The 20,540-nt window shown below is 52.6% G+C and overlaps 1 protein-coding gene across 1 annotated transcript; it reads right to left on the bottom strand.

The window, feature by feature from the left end:
- MPO (myeloperoxidase) lies at positions 1-9,077 on the bottom strand. The gene is made up of 12 exons (XM_069481136.1): positions 8,981-9,077; positions 8,742-8,835; positions 8,182-8,357; positions 7,810-7,933; positions 7,596-7,725; positions 7,302-7,508; positions 6,079-6,397; positions 4,118-4,278; positions 2,707-2,962; positions 2,040-2,210; positions 947-1,184; positions 1-208 (listed from the first exon to the last, which is right to left on the bottom strand). Exons 1-12 carry the CDS (start codon positions 9,054-9,056, stop codon positions 1-3), a joined length of 2,160 nt encoding a protein of 719 aa, XP_069337237.1. The 5' UTR covers positions 9,057-9,077.
- Positions 9,078-20,540: the final 11,463 nt, after the last annotated feature.

The raw sequence follows: 20,540 nt of genomic DNA, 5'->3' as shown, positions 1-20,540 counted from the left end.
CTAGGCCTTTTCCCTCCAGGCAGCCAGGTCCAACGGAGGAAGTGTACTGCAGTTGACAAAGTCCCGGGGAAAGGAGTTAGACATGAAGATGTTGTTCTTGGACACGGTGGTGATGCCCGTGTTGTCGCAGATGATTCGGGGCAAGGAGATCTTGCCCAGGGCCTGCTGCTGCCGTGTGGTGAACACGCCCTTGTTCTGCCACCAAAACCTGCATGGGGAACACCCGTGGGCGCTGTACCCGCTGCTCCCCGGATGCAAGAGGACCACAGCAGACAATGCCCAGCAGCACAGGAGAGCCCCAGGCCCTCGGGCAGCCCAGGGCCTTTCAAACTGGTGGTCCCTCTCTCACAGTGCAGAGGAAAGCAAGGCTGTCCGGCTGCCTCTCCCTTGCCCAGCCTAGCAGCCTCCAGGGCACCCCCAATGCCTGGAGGGGGAGCCTGGCCCACACCCACTCATGAAGCCCTGTGCCCTCTCCTGGGGCTGCATCCACGGGGTGGAGAGAATCTTGGGGGTGGTTTATCATTTGCCCACCCAGAGAGGGGCACCTATTTCTAATTTTCCCAGAAGTGCAACACAGGCTAGGAAAAAAACAGACATGAAGATGTCAGGACCACGATGAGATGGCCCCAAGGGAAGCTGTGGGAAAGCTGGGACGGGACTGTTCCATAGTGACTGACACCTCCATGACTGCCCAGTGGAACCCAGAGGGAGTAGTTAAGAGTGGTATTTTTTCCTATCCGCCCTCCTTCACAACCAGAGGTCCAGGTCACTCCTTGCTGCACTCCCAGATAAGTTCAGGGCACCTTAGGGATGACCTGGAGGCTTTCCAGAACACACTAGAAAATCACTGACTCCTTCCAGCCCTTCCTTTGACTGGAGAAAGTTGGGCCCTTGAGAGGGTCCAGGATAGGCCCCGCCCCCCAGCGGGCCTGAGCCCCCTCCTCACCGATCACCGTCCCGGAGCTTCCTGAACTGGGTGCCTATGAGGCAGGCCAGGAGGGGGCCCACGCGGCCTTTGTTCTTCAGGGGCTCGGCCACGCCGCCTATCCAGATGTCGATGTTGTCGGGCGTGCCGTACTGCTCCATCAGCTTCCTCGCCAGGTCCAGGTTCTTCAGCACCGTGCCCAGCTCGCCCACCGTGTTGGGCTGCGGGAGCCCGCAGAAGCGCCGCCAGGCATTGTACCCTGCGAGGGGGAGGGGCGGGTGGTGTGGGTAGGGCCCTGTGCTGCAGGTGGGGAGGTCACTGGGCACAGCAGGGAAGGGTCACATATATGCCATCAGCCCCGAAAACCCACCTCCCCAACACACCAAAGTCATAGACTGGGAGGAGGACCCCTCCCTAGGGAACGCTGAACCCTTGGCCCAGGCCAAAGGGGACAGCTGGGCCTCTCTAGGACACCCTCTGTCTTTCCCTTGCTGTCCCACCCTAAGGCAGACCCTAAATTGCCATAACTCCTGCCAGCTCCAAGAATAGGGACATTTCACTGTCCCCCTCTGGAGCAACCCAATGTGTCTGTCTCTGATCCAGGAGGGGTGAAGTGTGTCTAGAAGCCTCAGCCACACTGGCTACTCCATAATACAGGCACAGCCATTAGGGTTAGGCTGATCGGGGTTCAAATTCTAGCTTTGTCTTTGGCTAGAGAACCTGGCCAGGTTCTGAGTCTCTCTAAACCTCAGTTTCCCCCTCAGCAAAATGGAGGCAATAATAATCTCTTTCCCTCAGGGTTCATGTACAAGTAAGCAAAGTGAAATGATGATGGAGACAGATTTTCAGACTGTGAGTCATTGTCATTATTATGATGCTCCTAGTAAGAGGGTTACAGCACGCAAAGGAGGATGGGAGGAAAACTGGCCAGATGGGAAAGGTGGGGGCCTGACCTCAGGCTGTTCCCTGAGAGCAAAGTGCTGGGGTCGGGGGAGAGCTGGGAGCATCGGGGGGCCCTAGAGTGGGATGGGGAGCTACGGGCTACCTGGGAGGCACCGAGGGGCGGGGGCGGGGCAGCAGGGGGGTGGCAGGGGAGACTCCTGCAGCCCCTCACCTGGGAGGCCGTGGTCCCGGCTGCGCTGCATGTTCAGAGCGGGCAGGTCCAGCCCGATCCTCATGACCTGCTCAAACAATCGCTCCCGGATCTCATCCACCACGATTTGGTTCTGGCGATTCAGTTTGGCAGGCGTGGCCATGAGGCCCCGGAGGATGGGGTCAATGCCACCTGGGGACGAGAGGAGCAGGGTGGGGCAAGGATCTGGCTCAGTATCAGAGCTCAGGTTGGAGCCAGGGACAAGTCCAGGTGGGGTCGGGGGATTGGAGAAGAGGGCTGGGCACAAGCCACACCTGGTGCCAAGGTGGCCCCAGTGAGCAGGTCCCCACCAGTCACTACATGACCCCAGACGCACAGAAGTCTCAGGGGATTATGCCATTCAGACTTGCAAGGTTGGGATGCTCCCAGCCCCTGGCCTCCTGGGTCACAGAGAATCACACAGACGCACACTCGTAGGAAGGAGCCAGCTCCTCTGACAGCCATCTCCAACCCACTCTATCATCAGACGCAGGAGCAGAGGCGGGTGGGCTGACACAGGTGAGTCAGACCAGCTCCCAGAGATGGAAGCAAAGCAGATTTCCTCCCACCCCAGCTCTCTGCAGCCAAAGCCACCCCCACCCCACCCTCAGCTGCAAGCCCACCCTCTCCTGGCCCAGGTCCCACTCACCTTCCAGCACTACCCTCCAGGTGGCAAAAAAAACCCTGCTGAGTGGGACACGGGGGTTTATCGCCACGGGCTGGTACCGATTGTCCAGGCGGAACATGAAGGGTTGGATGAGGGTGTGGCCATAGCGGAAGGCGTTGGTGAAGACATTGGAGATGCGCGGGTCCACTGAGTCATTGTAGCCGCTATACTTGGGCAGGTACTTCTTCATGGCCTCTGGCCCCAACACCAGGGGCAAGTAGTCCCGGTAAGTGATAATCTAAAGAAAAGTCACCTGGAATGGCCTCTCCACTTACTCCTCGCTGCAGTCTCCCCCTGCTCCTGGCTTGAGGGATCCCTCCTGTCCCCCATCCGTGGTCAGAGAATTGCTTCCCACAACTCTGGATCCAGGCCTAACAGAGTGGTACCGAGGGGCATAAACACAGCTCTCCTGCTTGCTGGCTGTGTGGCCTTGGACCAGGTATTAACCTCTCTGAGCCTGAGTTCCTCAAATGTAAATTAAGGATAATTATATTATCCTCTGCCCTAGAGAATTCAATAACAAAGCACTTTATTAGTCATCGTGATACCTCCCTTACCCTTGAGTTATCCATGTCTCATTTTTCCTACTATCTTATAAACTCCTTAAGAGCCAGGGAAATTGAAATTACTGAAATTATTAACTGTGCCTCCAAGTGCCTGGCCCACAACAGGGCTCACTACAGGTTTGTGGAAGGAGGGGAGGCAGGAAGGAATGACGAACACTCTGGCATAACTGCCCCCAGTGGAAAGGGAAGATGTGGAACAGTCTCACTCTAGATTCTAGGCTCTAGAATTTCCTCTGAACCTTAAATGAATCTCACCTGAGTTCTTAGTGCAAATCAAAAACTCACCCTCGGCACCTGCAACTCCCTCCCCGTCTAGAACCTAAGGGAGCGTGTTTATGTGTGTGTGTGTTTGTATTAATATGGGATCCTGGGGAGGGGACGGGGACACTGAAGCTTCAGAAGTTGGGAGAGAGAGCCAGGAACACTGCCCCAGGGGCAAATGAGGCCGAGGAGTTCCGGCAGGGCCAAAAAGGAGACGTGAGTGGGTAAAGAGCCCAGGGGTGACAACGAGATGGAAGAAGGAATCGCACTTCCTAAACAGCTACTCTGCGTCAGGCACTAGACCACCTGTTCAACCCTCCTGACACCACTCCTGGACCCACAGGGAAGACAACAGGGAGCAGCAAGGCTGGGAAGAAGGGGAGGGAAGGGAGGGAGACTTTGTCAAGCACATAATGTCTGCCAGGTGTTTTCATTTTAATCCTTATGGCATCATAGGGAAAGAAACCAAGGCTCAGGAGGGTTAGTAACTTGCCCGAGATCACACAGCTAGGATGTTGCAGATACATGTGCGACCCCAAGTCAGCCTGATACTCAGGACATCCTACCTGGACCATGGCCCCCACAATCTTCCGGGCCTCCTGGTAGAGCGTCTCTCCACTCCAGCTGGGGTTCAGGCGCTTGAGCTGTGTGGCCAGCCGGTTGTGCTCCCGCAGAAAGAGGGTGTGCATGGAGGTGAGCTCAGGCATCTCACTGGAGCGGGTGTCCCCTTAGGAAAGTCAAAACCACTGTCATTCCTAAGACCTCCATCCCAGAAAACATCTGCTCCCCGGAAACTCCCTCCCCAGCCAAGGCCTGAAACGTCTCCTACTCCCCCTCCTCTCCACCCATCTTTTCACATCATGCTCAATTTATACTCCTCTAGGAGGCCTGCCCTGGTGCCCCAGGCCACCAGAATAGCTTCTTCCTCTGCTTAGGGGCACTGCGGGTCAGAGATGCTCATTCAGTAGGTATCAGATCTGACACATGACTTGCCACCTTCCTGTACCTGACACTGGGAGCTCTTTGAGACCAAGGACCATGGCTTGTGCCTTTGTGTATTTTACCCTCCCTCCTAACACACAGAGAGACACATGGGGCTGAACACAGTGCCTGATACAAAGTGTGAGATTTGTGAACACTGCCTGGCTAACTGATTCTCTTGATTCAGGGAAAGCCAAAAAGTAGCATGCATGTTGGCACAGCCTATCTCCCTGCCTGTGTCAGACGCAGTTAATGATCACAGCACTCTTTCCTGCTAATACTAGATGCACCCTCAGAATCCGTCTCAACACAGGACTCCAGAAAGCCACTACCATTTGAATACAGTTGTCAGCCCCACCCTTACTACATGCCAATGGGGCAGCTTGCTCCAGGGGAGGGGGCCAGGGCACAGGATGTGTGGGGTCCACACCTGAGACTCTGTTCGAGAAAACTAAGCAAGACCCACGATTCCTCTAACTCTCCCCCAACCCTTCTCTGAAAGGGGCCAGAGGGCAAGGGTCAGGGCCATTTCAGCAGGACACTGGGTTCAGTCCGGGCCAAGTCTAGAAGCTGGTGGGAAGGAAGCTCTCTGAGAGCAGCTTCTCCATCCGTGAGCCTGGGATAGGGGGCTTGGCAAAGCCAGGCTAGAGGTGGCCATGCCTGGCTGGGGAATGCTGCCCTTGCCCAACTAGCCCAGAAGAGGCCAGGCTCCTTCCCCAGGAAGTCCTCGCTGGCACTGACCTTGATTCTCTTCCCAGGCGCCCAGCCAGGGCAAGACCAGCAGGAGCCACCAGGAGGAAGGGGAGGGAGACCAGAGGAAATGGCCTCGGGCCCACTAATGGCTTTATATTAAAACACACTGGGAAATTTCTGGTCACGTCTGCTATCACTGCCCCAGTTGTCCCCGAAATTTCCCGTATTTAAATTTAAAATCCCACCCTCTCTTATGACAGGCAATCAAGATGGGCAGGAGGTGATAGTCTGGAACAGTGCTGTCCAACAGTACTTTCCAAGGCGAGGAAAATGTTCGACATCTGTGCCACCTGATAGGAGAGCCACTAGCCAATGAGGCTACTGAGCATTGGAGATATGGCTAGTGCAGCCGAGAAACCGAGTATATTTAATTTAAAATAAAATTAAAATAGCCACATGTGGCTAGTGGCTACCACACTGGACAGTGTGGTTCTCCAGGGTGAGGGCACCACAGTGCTCTCTGTCCCTTTTGCACCCTGTCCTCAAGGACTCAACTCTCCTCTCCTCCAGAGTCCAGAAGAGGAAAAAGTGACAGAGAAAGTGATGGACAGGCAGACAGAGGCTCCTCGGTCGTCCCTGTGTCTCCATCTTAGGTTTGGAGTTGGGGGAGGACCATTTGGTTTTTTGCCTTTCTGGCTTCATCAACTTGTTACCAAGGCAACCGGATTAATATCATGAAGTTGGTGAGAACAGTCTCTCTAAATACAAACCCACAAGCTGCTCACAGACAGGCCCACTGGCTCCAGCAGGGAACACCTCCTGTGCCACCCCAGGTCTCCACCCTAGGGCTGACCTGCCAGGAAGCAGGGGATGCGCACAGAGCGGTTGGTGAGCAGACAGGGGTCGTCGTGCAGGCTGTCAAAGGGCAGCAAGGCCCGGCCGTTGTCATGGAAGCGGGTGTTGACGGCCAGCAGCCCCAGCTGGTTGCTATTGTTGCGCAGCTTGTTGGCCAGGGGGTCCTCACTGCCATACACCATGCTGGCATCCACGAAAGAGGTGAGCGCGTTGATCTGATTGCGGATAGTGATGTTGCTCCCAGGGCAGGCCGGGCAGGAGCGGAAGAAGGGGATACAGTCTTGTTGGTTCTTGATGCGGGGGTCATTGGGCGGGATCTGCGACACAGAGAGAGGCTAGACCGGCTCCCCCAGGGCAGGGACAGTGGGCAGAAGTGGCTCTCCTGCTGCCCTGGGGGACAACCTGCAGGGAGGCCTCTGAAGGTCCCAGTGGGATCACTGCCTGGGGTTCCACCAGCAGAGCACCCCTGAGGTTCAGGGTTGATGGTCAGGACACGGAATGGGGAATGTGCGGAGCCCCCTCGGGTGGGCACGGCCAGTCCTCTGACCCCCTCCTCACTAAACATTCTCCTTTCTCTCTCTCTCTCTCCTCTCCTGTGTCTGTTCCTTCCTCCTCTCCCCTCTGGAGTGGTCTCTATACTCTCACTCTGCCTCCTCTTCCTTTCCTTTTCCCCACCTCTGTCTCTCTCCCTTGTCCCTTTCCTGTCTCTCGCTCTGGCCCTGACATTCCTGCCCTCTCTCTGAGACTCTCTCTCCTTTCTCTCCTCCTTCTCCCTACTCAGCACGTGCCTCAACTCCCCAGCCCACTCTCAGCCCTGACCCCAGCTCTCTGCTCCCTAATGTGGGCGTCGGGGGAGGGGAGGAAACAGGGCTGAGCGCGGGCCACTTGCCCATGGAGGTTTGAGGGACACCGAGAAGGTCCTCATCCCAGAACTCTCTCCCAGACTAACAGAGCCAGTAATCCCCCCAACGGTGTCCTGCCAGCCAGGGGACAAACATTACTCTCTCCCCTGGCCTGGGAGAGGCAGCGAACGCATGGGATGCGCTGGCTGAGAGCCCGGCGCCGGGAGGCAGACAGCACAGAGCCGGGCAGGCCTTGCCTCTGGACACAGCGGGGCTGCGGAAGGAGACCTGGACACAGAAGGGAGGTGGCCACTTCCAGGAACAACCTCCCCCCTCCGCACGCCGGCGGGGCAGGAGGGGCAGGCGGGAAGAAGGGCACCTTGAGCGGGAAGCAGGGCGGCTGCTGCAGGCAGCTGGTCTCGCAGTTGAGGCCCGTGAGGAAGGAGGCCCGGGCTGCCGGTTCGGGGGTGAAATCGAGGTCGTGGTCGATGAGCTGGCCCCACTGCATGAACATGAGCGAGCGCTCCTGGTCCGGGGTCAGCTGCTCCGTGGGGAAGCGCACGATCTCGTTGGAGACGGCGCGAGCCTGCGGGACAGGGGACGTCAGGGGCGCCTGGGTCCCGCACCGCACCGCGTCTGGCCGGCCTCGCCCCCTCCGCCCGCCGGCGCTCACCAGGGGCACCGCGAAGCCGTTTCGCTTGACCCCAGCGGTCCAGCCGAAGGGCAGCGAGAAGCCATCCTCGTACTCCGCAGGCAGCCAGCGCACAAAGGGGCGGTTGGAGGCCCCCAGCGTGAGGCTGCGTCTGCAGGGGAAGGACAGGGCGATGGCACGACCTGGCACCTCCCTGAGCGCCCCCCACCGCGGGCCCACACCCAGCCCGCCGCACCTGTTGTTGCAATGCCCGGTGATGGTGCGGTACTTGTCGTTCTCGGGGCACGTCATCCCCAAGTCCTGGTAGGCGCAGCCGCTTGACTTGGACAGCAGGCTCAGCTGGGCGGGCGTCAGAACATCTGTGGTGGGTTCGGGGGGACAAGGGGGTTGGTGAGAGCTGAGCCCCTCGTTTCCCATCTTCCCTGACCTGAGGCTGAGGAGCCCTGGACATCCTGGAGGGGGCCCCTGTCTGAGAAGCAGAGGGGTTGCTAGCATGCCCCCGAGACTCCTTGGAGGGAGAGGTTAAGGGGATCACCATGAGATGGCTGGGGTCTCTAGTACGGGTCACTAGTGGAGCAGGGGCCTAGGGTGGGATGGGCAATAGTACCAGTGACATTGAAGGGCCCCCGCCACCGGGACCGCAGCTTCCCCTCCAGCAGGCCCAGAGCCACGTGCAGGTAGTCAGCAGCCCTCACTGCAGTCCTGGTGGCTGCCACAGGCTGCTTGAAGTAGGACAGGAGTTCCATGGGGCTGGCCGAGCCACTGCGAAGCCGCTGCCTGATGCTGCTTGGGGAAGGGAGGAGTAAGGGCCCAAGAAGGGTGCAGAGACACTCAGCAGAGCCCCGGCCCAGGGGCAGACACACAGAACTATGTAGACAGACCCACGGACGGGAAGAAGTTTTCTTTTAATTAAAAAAAAATTTCCATATATATATATAGATAGATATAGATATGGACCCAGGTGTCCAGACAGAGGCAAGGCCATGGGACGGATGGCTTTGAAGATATTCTTGCATCTAGAGACACGAGGACAGGCAGACAGACAGAGGGTCCCCCATGAGTCCCCACAGACCCCCATCCCCACCTACAAACTCCCTGCTGACTGCTCCTTCTCTGAAAGGCCAGGGGCAGCCTTGCCCGGAGCTGGGCAGTGCCCAGCACCCCCACCTTTCCCGCCGCTCCTTGTAGGCCTTGTCCACTAGCCGCTTGGCCTCCTCCATGCAGGTCAGCACCACCGAGGTCTCCACCTCCCCTGGCACAGCTGTCCAGAGCAGGGGTCACAAAGTCAGGAATGGGCCCAAAGTCCCCCATCAGGCCCCAGAGCCAAGGAGCCTTCACTGAGAAAAGGAGTCCCTGGGACTCAGAACCACCCAACACACCACCTTTTCCCCCCTTTTGAATGTTACCTGGAGCAGCACCCTCAGAGGGCTGGGGCATGGCCAGAATGGCCAGGAGCCCTGCTAGGGCCAGGAGCAGCTTCATCTCTGCAATGAGACCCCCAGCCCAGCAAATGCCCTAAGCCCACAGTGCACCTGGGAGAAGACAGCCCCCCACTCTCTCCTCCTGGGCCCCTCACTCCCACTTTCACACCCCAGCCCACCTCCATGGCCCTGTCTGTGGATGAAGCCAGGCCTCCTTGAGGGAGGGGTCCACAGCACCCTCATCCCCTTACCAGCTGCAGTCACCCAGCCCCCAAGGACCCCACCTCCACTGCTCACCTGACATTGGCAACTCCTCTTAGCTGAATCTGGGCTTTTATGTCCTCTAAGCTGGGGGCGGGGCAGGGCAGAGGAAGGACTGTCCCTGGAGACTGAACTCTCTCTCCTCCCCCACTAGGGTTGGGGGTCACATAGAGGGGCCCCTGAAATGGGGGCACAGGTCAGGAAAGGAGGAACCAGAGCTGTCCCCAGCCTTTGAACTTAGCACTCCCACTCCAGGGTTTCTCGCTCCCCATTGTGCACCTAGACCAGTGCTGTCCCCCAGGGGGTACACACAACTGAGTATCCAGGGTTCCTTTGAAAGGAACAAAAGTCAGGAACCAGTAGCCTAAGGAGTTATGGGGAATAGAGTGGCCCCAGGGAAGAAGGGAGGGGAGTGATAAGGCACCAATTGGCTTCAGGGGCCATCCCACACTCCAGCAGTAACCTGGGTCCTGCACCACCCCTGATGGGCAGCCCCTGGTTCTTGGTGGGGTTAAGGGGACAGGAAATCTGGCTGGTGACCGTTGGGCTTCACAGGAAGGAGGACCCTGTGGGCAACGGGCTCAGGACCAAGGTAACTTCCTCTATCCCTCCTCCCTCCCCTTTCTTCTTGACTTATGGTAGGGGGCTGTCTCCAAAACCACCCCTTGACACCACCCCCCCGCCGCATCTGCTTCTGGATTTCAGGAACCAAGAGAGAGCAGAGTTGGTTGTGGTTAGTGGTCAGTTGGGCGATGCAGCCCAGGGCCTCTCTGGGACAAGATCCTTGCAGCTGGGAGGATTTGGGTTAATGATTCAGGATCATTCTGATATAGAAGAGGGGGAAGCTTCTCACTTTAGAAAGGCTGGCAGAAGGGCTTCCATTCTCAAGCAGAAGTACTTGTGACATGACTGTTCATCCACCTGCCTGGGCCCTGGTCAGGCTGAGCACGTGCCGGCCATGGTGCCTATGTCCTATTTTGGTGTAGCCCCACCCCCTACCTTCAGCCACCTTCCCGCCACTCACTCTTGTCTCCTATGCCTAGACCACATGTTGGCCAAGGAACAGGGACAGCAACACACCCAGAACATCTTCCCCACGTGCTCAGCGATCCATCACCTGCTGGGAAGCGGAGCCCAAGGGACCATGACAGAGGAGGCCATTCCTCCAACCTTGCTCCACCAGTGACTTGCTGCGTGAATTTGGTCAAGTGGCTCTTTGTGAATCAGGTTCTAGAATTTTATAGGCTCTTGGAAATACTTTTTTAATCCTATCACAATATATTTTCATTGAGGAGAACACAAACAGGCAAAAATAAAAATAAATTGAAATCAAAATCAAGTGATATTGTGGGTAATTTTTTTTCTTTTAAGGTTTTCAATGTTTTTCACATAAATAAGCAGTTGGAAGGAAAATAATTTCCCATAATCCCACCATTCACCAATAACCCATTTAATAATTTAATATCCTATATGCAGATATGTATTCTTCAACCATGATAAGAACAACTTTAAATATTGTTTTACAATCTACTTTTAGTACTTAATAATTTTATCCTGGACATCTATATCAATAGTTACAGGTTTACTTCATTTTTATGTCTGCATAATATTTTGTATAAATATTTTGTATGATTTATTAACTAATCCTCTCTTAGATACTTGGGTTGTTTCCAGTTTTCATTATTATAAACAGCACCAGGATGAACATCCATGGCGTTAAATCTCTAGTCACATCTTCAGTTATTTCCTTAGGCAAGAAGACTTAGAAGTAAAATCGCTGTGCATTTAGGTGTGCACATTTTAAGGCTTTTTAATATTTATAGCCCAATGGCCTGTGAAGATTGCACCTCATCCTCCACGAGCCATGCATGAGAGCACGTGTTCCCCATCACCCCCATCCACCTGAGCATCAGCGTCCTTTTACTCTTTTAGGGGAATTGTCAAGACTCAAGAGGGAGGAGGCATTTAAGCCCCTCACAGCAGAGATGAGAAAGAGGGAGCCCAGGGAAGGAAACCACTTTGCCAAAGGCGACAGTGTGGCACAGTCCAGAACAATCTTGCGACCTGACCGGCGCTCTTCACTCACTTGCCTCTGCACACTGCTCCTGGCCTTGCCTTCAATCACCTACTCCACAGGTACTTATCGAGCCCTGGTCAGGACGGTGCTGGGCACTGGGCATCCTCCACTGAACTAAGCGTGGGCCAAGTCCTCAAGGAGCTCACAGAGGGAGGCGGAAAGGAACAAATGGGATCCCAAGAGCCTGTGCAGGGTTCTTTGTGAGCATCGAAGAGCGGAACTTGGATCAGCTGGGGGGGCTGTAGGGAAAGGAAGGCTTTCTTGAAGAGCTGATGCTTGAGACCGTCTTGAAGAATATTTTGAAGGTGACCAAGTGGACACAGGGACGGAAGAACATTCTGGGCCCAGACGATGACCTGGCAAAGGCCTTGATGCAGTGGGCCTCGCTTGGACACTTCCAACACAGGGGCAGGGAGGCAGGGAGGAGGCAGGGCAGCAGGCCCAGGCCCAGGGCACAGTACTGAGATGTTCTTGTCCCGAAGCCCCAGGGAGCCAGGAAGTCTGAGAAGCCCGCGGGCAGGCGGTGGTGTGGAGGCTGCGCCCGGGGGGCAGGGCAGGCGGCAGCGCAGTGACTCACGCCACTCAGGAGACCTGCTGTGCTTTCTCAAAGGCAGCAATGAGGCAGGGAAGGGTTGAAAAGCCAAAAGTCTTTTCAAAGAATGACGGTAAAATTCCCTTAGGTCTCTACCCTCGTGGAGGTGGGAGAATTCTCAAGAAGCACAATCCCCAAACCCCGCCGGGGGCTCAGGGCTGGGTCTGCGGGCCCGCACTGTTCACGATGATTCCAGCCAATGAATAATGACCCACGTGGGCTCACCGCAAGGCCGTCAGCCTCCCCCGCCTGTACCTTTGTTGATTCCTCATCTAGGCCTTATTTGTCTGGTGTGTTGGGGGCTGAAAAGGCTTCTCAGCGTGCAGAGTAACCAAGAGAACATGGCTCCTGCGGGAGATCCTGCAAAGAAGCCTTGTCCCCATAAATTACCTTCCAGCTCCCCTTCCTCGGGCGGCCTCTGGAGGGCACTGCTGGAACTGCTACATGCCAAGACTATAGTCATTTGAGGGTGCCCCCCCAACACACACACACTGCCCCCCCCCCCCCCCCGCTTAGATTTCCCAAACATCCCACCCCCCGGGGTGAAGCCCAACTGCTTGTGGGATAACGGGCCCCCTCTGCCACTGCTTGCAACACAGTTTGTTCTTTCTTAATGCTGTTTAGGAAACACTTCAGTTGGGATTACAGCCAGATTTCCTGTGTGTGTGCAGGTGGGGAGAAGGAGGCACCCCCAGAGGCTATGGAAGCTGGGGAGGCGGAGGGACAGTGACTGCTCAGACACGCCAATTGCGCCCAGCCCGTGGACCTTGTTTTAGCTCCCTTTAAAATTTTAAAAATTAATTTTGAATTCTAAAGGTAATACCTGGATATCTTTTGAATAAAATTTCAAATTGCAGACCAGGGTAACGCTCCCTTTAGATTAAGTTATTACATCATCCCCGATTCCAGTCCCCGTCCTCCACTCTTTAGACATAAACACACTGTTGTCATTTTCGTGTTTGTCCTTCCAAACCTTTTACTTTACATTCATTCATATATTAATATATGGATCTGTGAGAAATGGTCTTTTTTCCTTGGTTTTTCCATAAATGGTATCACATTATACATACTGTTCTGCAATGTGCTTCTTTCCCACAACAGATCTTGCAGATCTATCATGCACTACTTAGAGAACCACCCCATTTTTTAAACTGTTATATAATATTCTTTAGTTGGGCTACACCTCCATTATGTAACCATTCCTCGATTGATGGAAGTTGACATTTTTCCATTTTTTCACTGTCAAAAACAATGCCTCGAGAGGCCGCCTTGTACACACACACAAAAGTTCTCCAGGGTAAAGATAAAGAAGTGGACCACAGGTTTTGTGCATTTTAAATTTTTAACAAATATTGCTAAACTGTCCTCCAAACTTTGTAAAAATCTCATGGGCAAAGAATGGAATCATATCATTGGTTCAATTTTTATTTCTTTGATTAATAGTGACGTTGAGCATGTTATCATTTGTATTACAACTTCTGCAACTTTCCTGTGTTTGGTTTTGTCAATTTTTCTATTGGATTTTTTAATTGACTTGTAAAAGTTATTATATATTCTGGATAAACACTAATCCTTCAGCTGTTATGTATGTTGCAAATTTTTTTTCCAGTCCATCACTTTTCATTTATGTTTTGTATAATCTTGAGGTGGTCAAATTTATCAATCTTTCTCTTTATGGATTTTGCTTTTTGGACGTGTTGAAGGAGCTCTTCTCTTCTTCAAGATCATAAACGTGTTCTCCTATTTGGCATTATAATATTTCAATACTTTACTTTTTATCATTTAGGTCACTAATCCATCTGGAATTCTGTGTGAATAGTGTGAGGTAAGGAGCTATCTTTATTTTTTCTCCAAACAGATAACCAGTTGTCCCAATGTCTTTAATTGAATAATCTGTCATTTCTGCACTGAATTGAGATACTACTTTAGTAACGTACTATAAATTTTGTATTTCTAGATTGTTCTATTCTACTCATCTCCTAGTCTGTTTATCTATTCCCATGCCAATACCTCGTTGTTGAAATTACCATAACTTTCTAATACATTTTGATTTCTAATAAGGGATAAATTCTCCTTCATTCTTCCTTTTCAAAAGAATCTTCAACATTCTAACATATTTTACTCTTTCTTAAGAATTTTTGAATGTTTGTCTAGTTTCATAAGAAATCCTATTGAGATCTTTATTGATATTGCATACAATTTATACAGAAATTTGGTGACACTTGACATCTTTATGATATTGTCTTCCCATACATGTACATTCATTCGGTCCAACATGTTTACTGAGCACCTACCTCGTGCTAGTACTGTTCTGGGTACTGGTGATACAGCAATTAACAAATTACCTGCTCTCATGGAGTTTCCATTCTTGAGTAATACAGTGTATCCTTTCATTTGTTTGTCTTCTTTTATATCCATCATGTAAATGTTTTTGTTTTACCCATGAAAGGCTTGCTCATTTCTTGTTAGATTTGTTCCTAAGTACTTCCTTTTAAAAAAAAGTATGTAAATTTTGTCATTAAGTTTCTCCACAGAAACTTGTAAAACCTTATAAGTATTTTCTTTTCCTTAAAACCATTCAATTCAAGGTGAGTTTTGTTTTGTTTTGTTTTGTTTTGTTTTTTAGAGACAGGGTCTCACTATGTCGTCCAGGCTGGAGGGCAGTGGCTAGTCACAGGTGCCATCATGGCACACTGCAGCCTCAAACTTACTTGGGAGTCTGAGGCAGGAGGTTCACTTGAACCTAGGAGTTCAAAGTTGCAGTGAGCTGTGCTCACAACACTGCATGCCAGCCTGGAAAAAAAAAATTTTTGTTAGTATGCTTCTTTTCTTTTAGTTCTTTATAAAAGGTAGATTCATTGATCTGAAATGCACTATACATTTCTAACCCACCTTTCTAGAAAGGTTGCACTGTCTGATGAAGATTTGACTTTTTAAAAGAGTAAATATTCAAGCTTCTGTTAGTTTCCATTGTGGTTCCCAACTTTATTTAGGGTAATATTGTAAAAGTTAAAACCAGTTAAAGTCCATGATTATACAATTGCTTAATGGTTATTCAGTTAGTTCCCTTTATACTTGTGGTTATTGAATAGGGTTGGAGAATGGTAAGCTTCCATGAGCCAAAATTCTACAAAAGACACTAAAAATAAGAAACATTAAACTCAAAGTACAAGAATTAAACAGCATCTTTCTCCTTTGTAGTTTTCAAGATAACTGTAGGGCCAGGCACCTGTAATCCTAGCAGTCTGGGAGGCCAAGGCGGGAGGATCCCTTGAGCTCAGGAGTTTGAGACCAGCCTGAGCCCTGAGCAAGAAAGAGTGAGACCCCATCTATATTAAAAATAGAAAAAAGTTAGCCAGGCGTGGTGGCGTCCCACTCACCTGTAGTCCCAGCTACTTGGGAGGCTGAGGCAGAAGGATTGCTTGAGCCCAGGAGTTTGAGGTTGCTGTGAGCTAAGCTGATGCCACTGCACTCTAGCCCAGGCAACAGAGCAAGACTCTGTCTAAAAAAAAAAAAAAAAACTGTAGAACTTTCTGGGACTAGAACATCCTGAGATAGGGAGGAACTGACCAGAACAGCCCACCTCTGTTCTAGTCCTCCCATAGAAACGGGATGTCCTTCAACACTTTAGCCCAATGTGTCACAATGTCCCTGAGGTATAAAACCCAGGGCAGGCTGCTTTCCAGGGCCCCCGAACTGCGATGTAAGTGGGGCACACGCAGATGAGGTTCCACTCACCCTGGGCACCTTTCCTAAGCCTTAGGGAACTAGCTCACAATGAAGCCTGGGCTTCTGTCGTCCATTCCTGCCTCTTGTAAGTTATAAACCCACTCCACGTGACTCCATGTGACTTGTGGGGTGGTGTCCTTTATCAAATTAAGGTATTTTCCTTACATTTCTTGTCTGCTATGTATTTGAAATCTGGAGCTTATTAAATGCTTTTTCAACATCTTTTGAAGTGATCAGTGGATTTTCTCCTTTGATCTTTTAAAGTTGTGAATTTTATTAATAGATATTAATAGAATTAACAGATTTAATAATAAAAATGGTGAAACATTTTTGCCTTATTGAGATAAATACTACTCATCATAATGAATATTTAATTTGCTAATGCTTCATTTAGGATATTTACTTCTGTGTTCATAAACAGGATAGATCTGTCATATTATTTTCTTATCTTGTTTGTGTCTAGTTTTGGTGACAGGGTTGTACTAGTCTCATAAAATGAGTTGAGCTGCTTCTCCTTTTTTCTATACTCCTAATTTATTTATCAGCTAAACATGCAGTGACTCCTTTGAATCTAAGGATCTGTCTCTTTCTTCAGCTCCAGAAAATTTACAGCCATTATTTCTTCTATGGTGTCCCCTAATATTAGGAACAAAGCAAGGCTATCTGCTTTCGCTATACCTACCTAACATTGTACCGGAAGTCAGTGTTGCTAGACATCTTCTTATAAGCAGATGTTGAAACTTTTCACTCCCTCCTCCCTGCATAACTTTTCTTTTGGTTTGTTCATTTCATTATCCTTTTGTATAGCACTCTGAGAGAATTCCTTACCTCAAATTTCAAGCTTACTTTTTTTTTTTGAGACAGAGTCTCCCTCTGCGGCCCCAGGGTAGAGTACAGTGGCATCAGCCTAGCTCACAGCAACCTCAGACTCCTGGGCTCAAGTGATCCTCCTGCCTCAGCCTCCCGAGTAGCTGGGACTACAGGCCCGTGCCATGAGGCCCAGCTTATTTTTTCTATTTTTTTAGTAGAGACAGGGCCTCGCTCTTGCTCAGGCTGATCTCAAACTCCTGAGCTCAAGCGATCCTCCCCCCTCAGCCTCCCAGAGTGCTAGGATTACAGGTGTGAGCCACCGCACCTGGCCCCAAGCTTACTAATTTTCTCCAGCTATGAACCATATGTTTTTTTTACTCATATATTGAGTTATTTTTAAACAAACTATATATATATATATATATATATATATATTAGTTTTCAGGATCTCTATTAGATCTTTTTCGTAACTATTTGTTCTTGTTGCACATATACGATTTCTTACTTTATCTCCCCAACAATAACTAGTCTTTTTTTAAAGTTCTCCCCTAATGTTGTATTGACTCAGGTATATATTTTCCCATTCCCATTTGTTGCTTCCTTTGATGGAGTTGCCTTTCCTCAAAGGTTTGTTGAGTCTTCCTTGTGTCCTGGCTGCTGTGGTCAAGAGTCCCTGCTGGACGGCTGGGTGGGAACAGCTGCCAGGGCTGTTTCAGCGAGAAAGGGAGGGCGCACAATGTGCTGCAGCGTGTTGGCTCCTCACCTGGGCAGTGATGCTGCCTCTTTCTGCCAGGTGTTGCCAGACGCCTAAAGTACCACCTGTCTCTGATCTCAGCTGCCACCCGCACCGTTCTCATCTAAGGGCAGACATCCTCACCTTTGCCCCTTGGCCCGTGGGAGAAGGATAACGTGCTATACTGTCAGTCAGCTTGGCCCGCTAAGAACAACTAATGACACTGTCGGTAGCCCCAGGGTCTCTTCTGTCCCTGTGCACCACCTGTAGCCCGGAGCAATGTGCAGAACTCTCCCACGTGCGCCCTGCTCTGAGGTTCCTGAGTGTGGACTCCTGTCTGTTTTCTGCCTTTTCCAGAATCCTGCTATTTCTAGCCTACTGAGAGTCTCCTGTCTTGCCTTCAGATGGAACTATGTATGGTGTTTGTTTGCTTGTTTGTCCTGTTCCTCTTGAAGCTACCATTTCTGTGCATTTGTAAGGGGGAAGAAAGAGTGCGTTGTGTGCTCGGTCCACCACCTTGAAACGGAGCCTTTTCTTCATGTTTCCCCGTCCCCCTTCCCAGGTCTCTTTCTCCCTGCCCAACCCGGCCCCAACCCCAATACCTGGTGCTGTGACCCAGGGCTCAGGAAGCTGCCAGACTTTCTTCTTAGGAAAAGGAACTCAAAAGCTGCTGGTGTTGACTAGGTTTTGCCCCAGTCGGCCTTTGGATGTGACTTCTGGGTTCCAATGTCTAGAGTCCAAATCCCAGCATGACCCACCCTTCCAAGGAGTCCTTTGCCCAGGGAGAGGCCAGCATAGATTTTATGAAAATAGACTTTATTATAATAAAATGTCTTTTTAAACAAATGCCCCCACCATTCCACACCCCTGGAGACCAAGGTGGGGGTGGGGGCTCAAACAATCTCCCACCACAGCAAAGGAAACATGCAAAGAGACACTCACCCAGCCTGAGGGTGGGGCATGAGGTGGTTACGGGCAGGGCGGAGAACCCCACCCTACTCTGAACAGGGAATGTATGAAAATAGCTGCATAAATCTGTCCTTTTCCCCGGCCCTGGACTCTGACAGGGGCCAGGAGGGAAACGATGCAAAAGAGAAGTTGAATCCAATGAGCAAAATAAGGCAAACCCAACTCCTGCTTTCTGCCCGCTGGCCCCCTGGGTCTCTGGGGGAGGGACCACACGGGTGGGGGGAGGGGGCCAGGAGGCCTGGCAGGGAGGGCTGGAGCACGATGGGGTGGGGTGAGGCCCGCTTTGGCATGGCCTTTCTCCTTCCCGGGCCTGTGCGGTGGAAGCGAGATGGAGCAGCTGGGCTGAGGCACTGCGTATGTACATATATACACGCTCCCGCCCGCCGTGCGCAGGGCGGGCTCAAGGGCAATCCAGTGCAAACTTTCCTTCAGGGGAGGAAGACGTGATCAGGACAGGCAGGGCCATCAGAGGGCCCCGTCCTGGGAGTGAGAAGGCCAAAGAAGGAACTAGCAAGGTGTCGTGCGAGCCCGGAGGAGACAAGGTGGTGGACAAGGAGGCAGGAGCCTGTCCAGACCTCGGCCAAGTTCCTCTCTCACTGCGGGGCTCAGTTTTCCCTCCTGGAAGAGGAAGGCGCCCATCTAGAGGGTTTCTCACTAAGGACCCATCTAGCTCTGACCATCACCAAGTCTCTTCGATTCCCATCCAAGCGCCACAGTGTTAACTCAGCAGAACGGGAGGGACAGCGATCCGAGGGCCTCTGCTGGCCTCGGGGGGCCGCTTCTGCCTGCAGGATGGGCCGCAGCGTCACTCCTTCTTCCCAGAGCCCAGTTTCCTGAGGAGCTGCTTCCCCTTGGAAAGGAGACCCTGCACCTTCTCGCTTGTGCGCTGTGGCTGCCCCAGTTCAGTCCTGGGGAGGCTGCCAGGGCTGGGGGCACAGGGCCCGCCTGGGGGCGCCAAGGGCCCTGGTGTTGCGCTGACCCAGTCCTGGAACGTGAGAGAGAAGGGACACAGTCAGGGCCGACTCCCTGCCCCTCCCCTGACTCCTCTCTGCAACATCAGGGGCCTGCAGCCTCACAGGTCACAGGACCACGGCAGAGCACCAGAGAGCACCACCCACCGCCGCCCCGACCCACAGAGCACAGAGAGCCCAGTGTGGGGATGGAGCCCAGTGGGGGGACGGTGCCAGCAGGGGGATGGAGCCCAGCGGGGGGACGGTGCCCAGGGAGCACTGTGCTGGGAGTCCCACAGGACGCAAAGCCTCTGTTCTGCTTTGCTCACCTGCCACCCAGGACAAGCCCCTTCCCTTGTCGCTACAGGGTGCTGGGCTGACAGAGCCCAAGAGTTCTCAAAACCTCCCCCTCAGGGTGGGTGCCCTCAACTTCCCACATGCCATCCCCTTCCCAACAAAGGGAGGGCAAGGACAAGGACTGGTCAGAAGCAGCTGTCCCCTCCAGGGAAGGCAGTTCCTACAGCACTCAGTCGGAAGGCGCATGCTCGCCAAGCCGGCACAGGCAGTGCCCCGGGCCTGCAGGGAGTGGAGCCGGTGCCTACTCTGCAGGACGGAGGTCAGGACTCTCCCGCGAGGGCCTCTGAGAGGACTGCATGGAGGCCTGCAGGGGACTCACAGCTGCCCATCACTCAGCCCCCACCACCAGCTCTGGAGGCCACCCCTCCCTCCCTGCAGCATCTCCTCCCTCTGAATCTCCTCCTAGCTCCATTGGCAACCCTGAGCTACTCCCTCTGCCTCAGGCCCACCCAGGCAGTGCTCCTTAGTGGCTTAAGGACAGGGAGTTGGGCCATCAGAGGAGCCACCAAAAAGCCTCCCCCACCTATATTCCCACACCCCCGCCTTCACCTGCTGCGCCTGGCATGGCCCTGTCTTCCCCTCCCCCTCCCTTCGTCAAACCCCACTTGCTGCCCAGAGCATGGCAGGCTCCCAGCCAGGACCGAGGCCAGGAAACAGCTGAGGCCCCAGCCCTGCCCTCCAAGGCCCCGGGTGTTGTGGCAGAGTCTGCCCGCAAAGACGTCTGCTGGACCCAGAGATCAAAGCTTCTACTGTCAACCAGCCAGGGCTGGTGGCCAGGGCTCCTTCCACAACATCCCAGGAAGAGAGGTGTTGGGGGAACAAAAGGAGGGGTTTCTGAGCCCGGAAAAGAAAGGTTTTGGGTTATCTGTGGCTTTCAAGTCATCAAGGTCTCACTTTTATCCACAAACAGAGAAAATTGAGAGTTGGAAGTAAAATCATGCATGTGATCATCCTAACAGGTCATGATGCAGAGGACAAGGGTGGGGAGCCTACTAATACTGGCAGCATTACAGTGTCATCTTGTCACCAATAACGATCACAATGTTATAATACCACAGTCATGTAGT

The sequence above is a fragment of the Eulemur rufifrons genome, chromosome 9 (genome assembly GCF_041146395.1).
Source record: "Eulemur rufifrons isolate Redbay chromosome 9, OSU_ERuf_1, whole genome shotgun sequence".
In the NCBI taxonomy this organism is placed as follows: domain Eukaryota; kingdom Metazoa; phylum Chordata; class Mammalia; order Primates; family Lemuridae; genus Eulemur; species Eulemur rufifrons.
The sequence above is the reverse complement of the archived record's forward strand: the minus strand, read 5'-3'. Positions and strand labels throughout refer to the sequence as shown.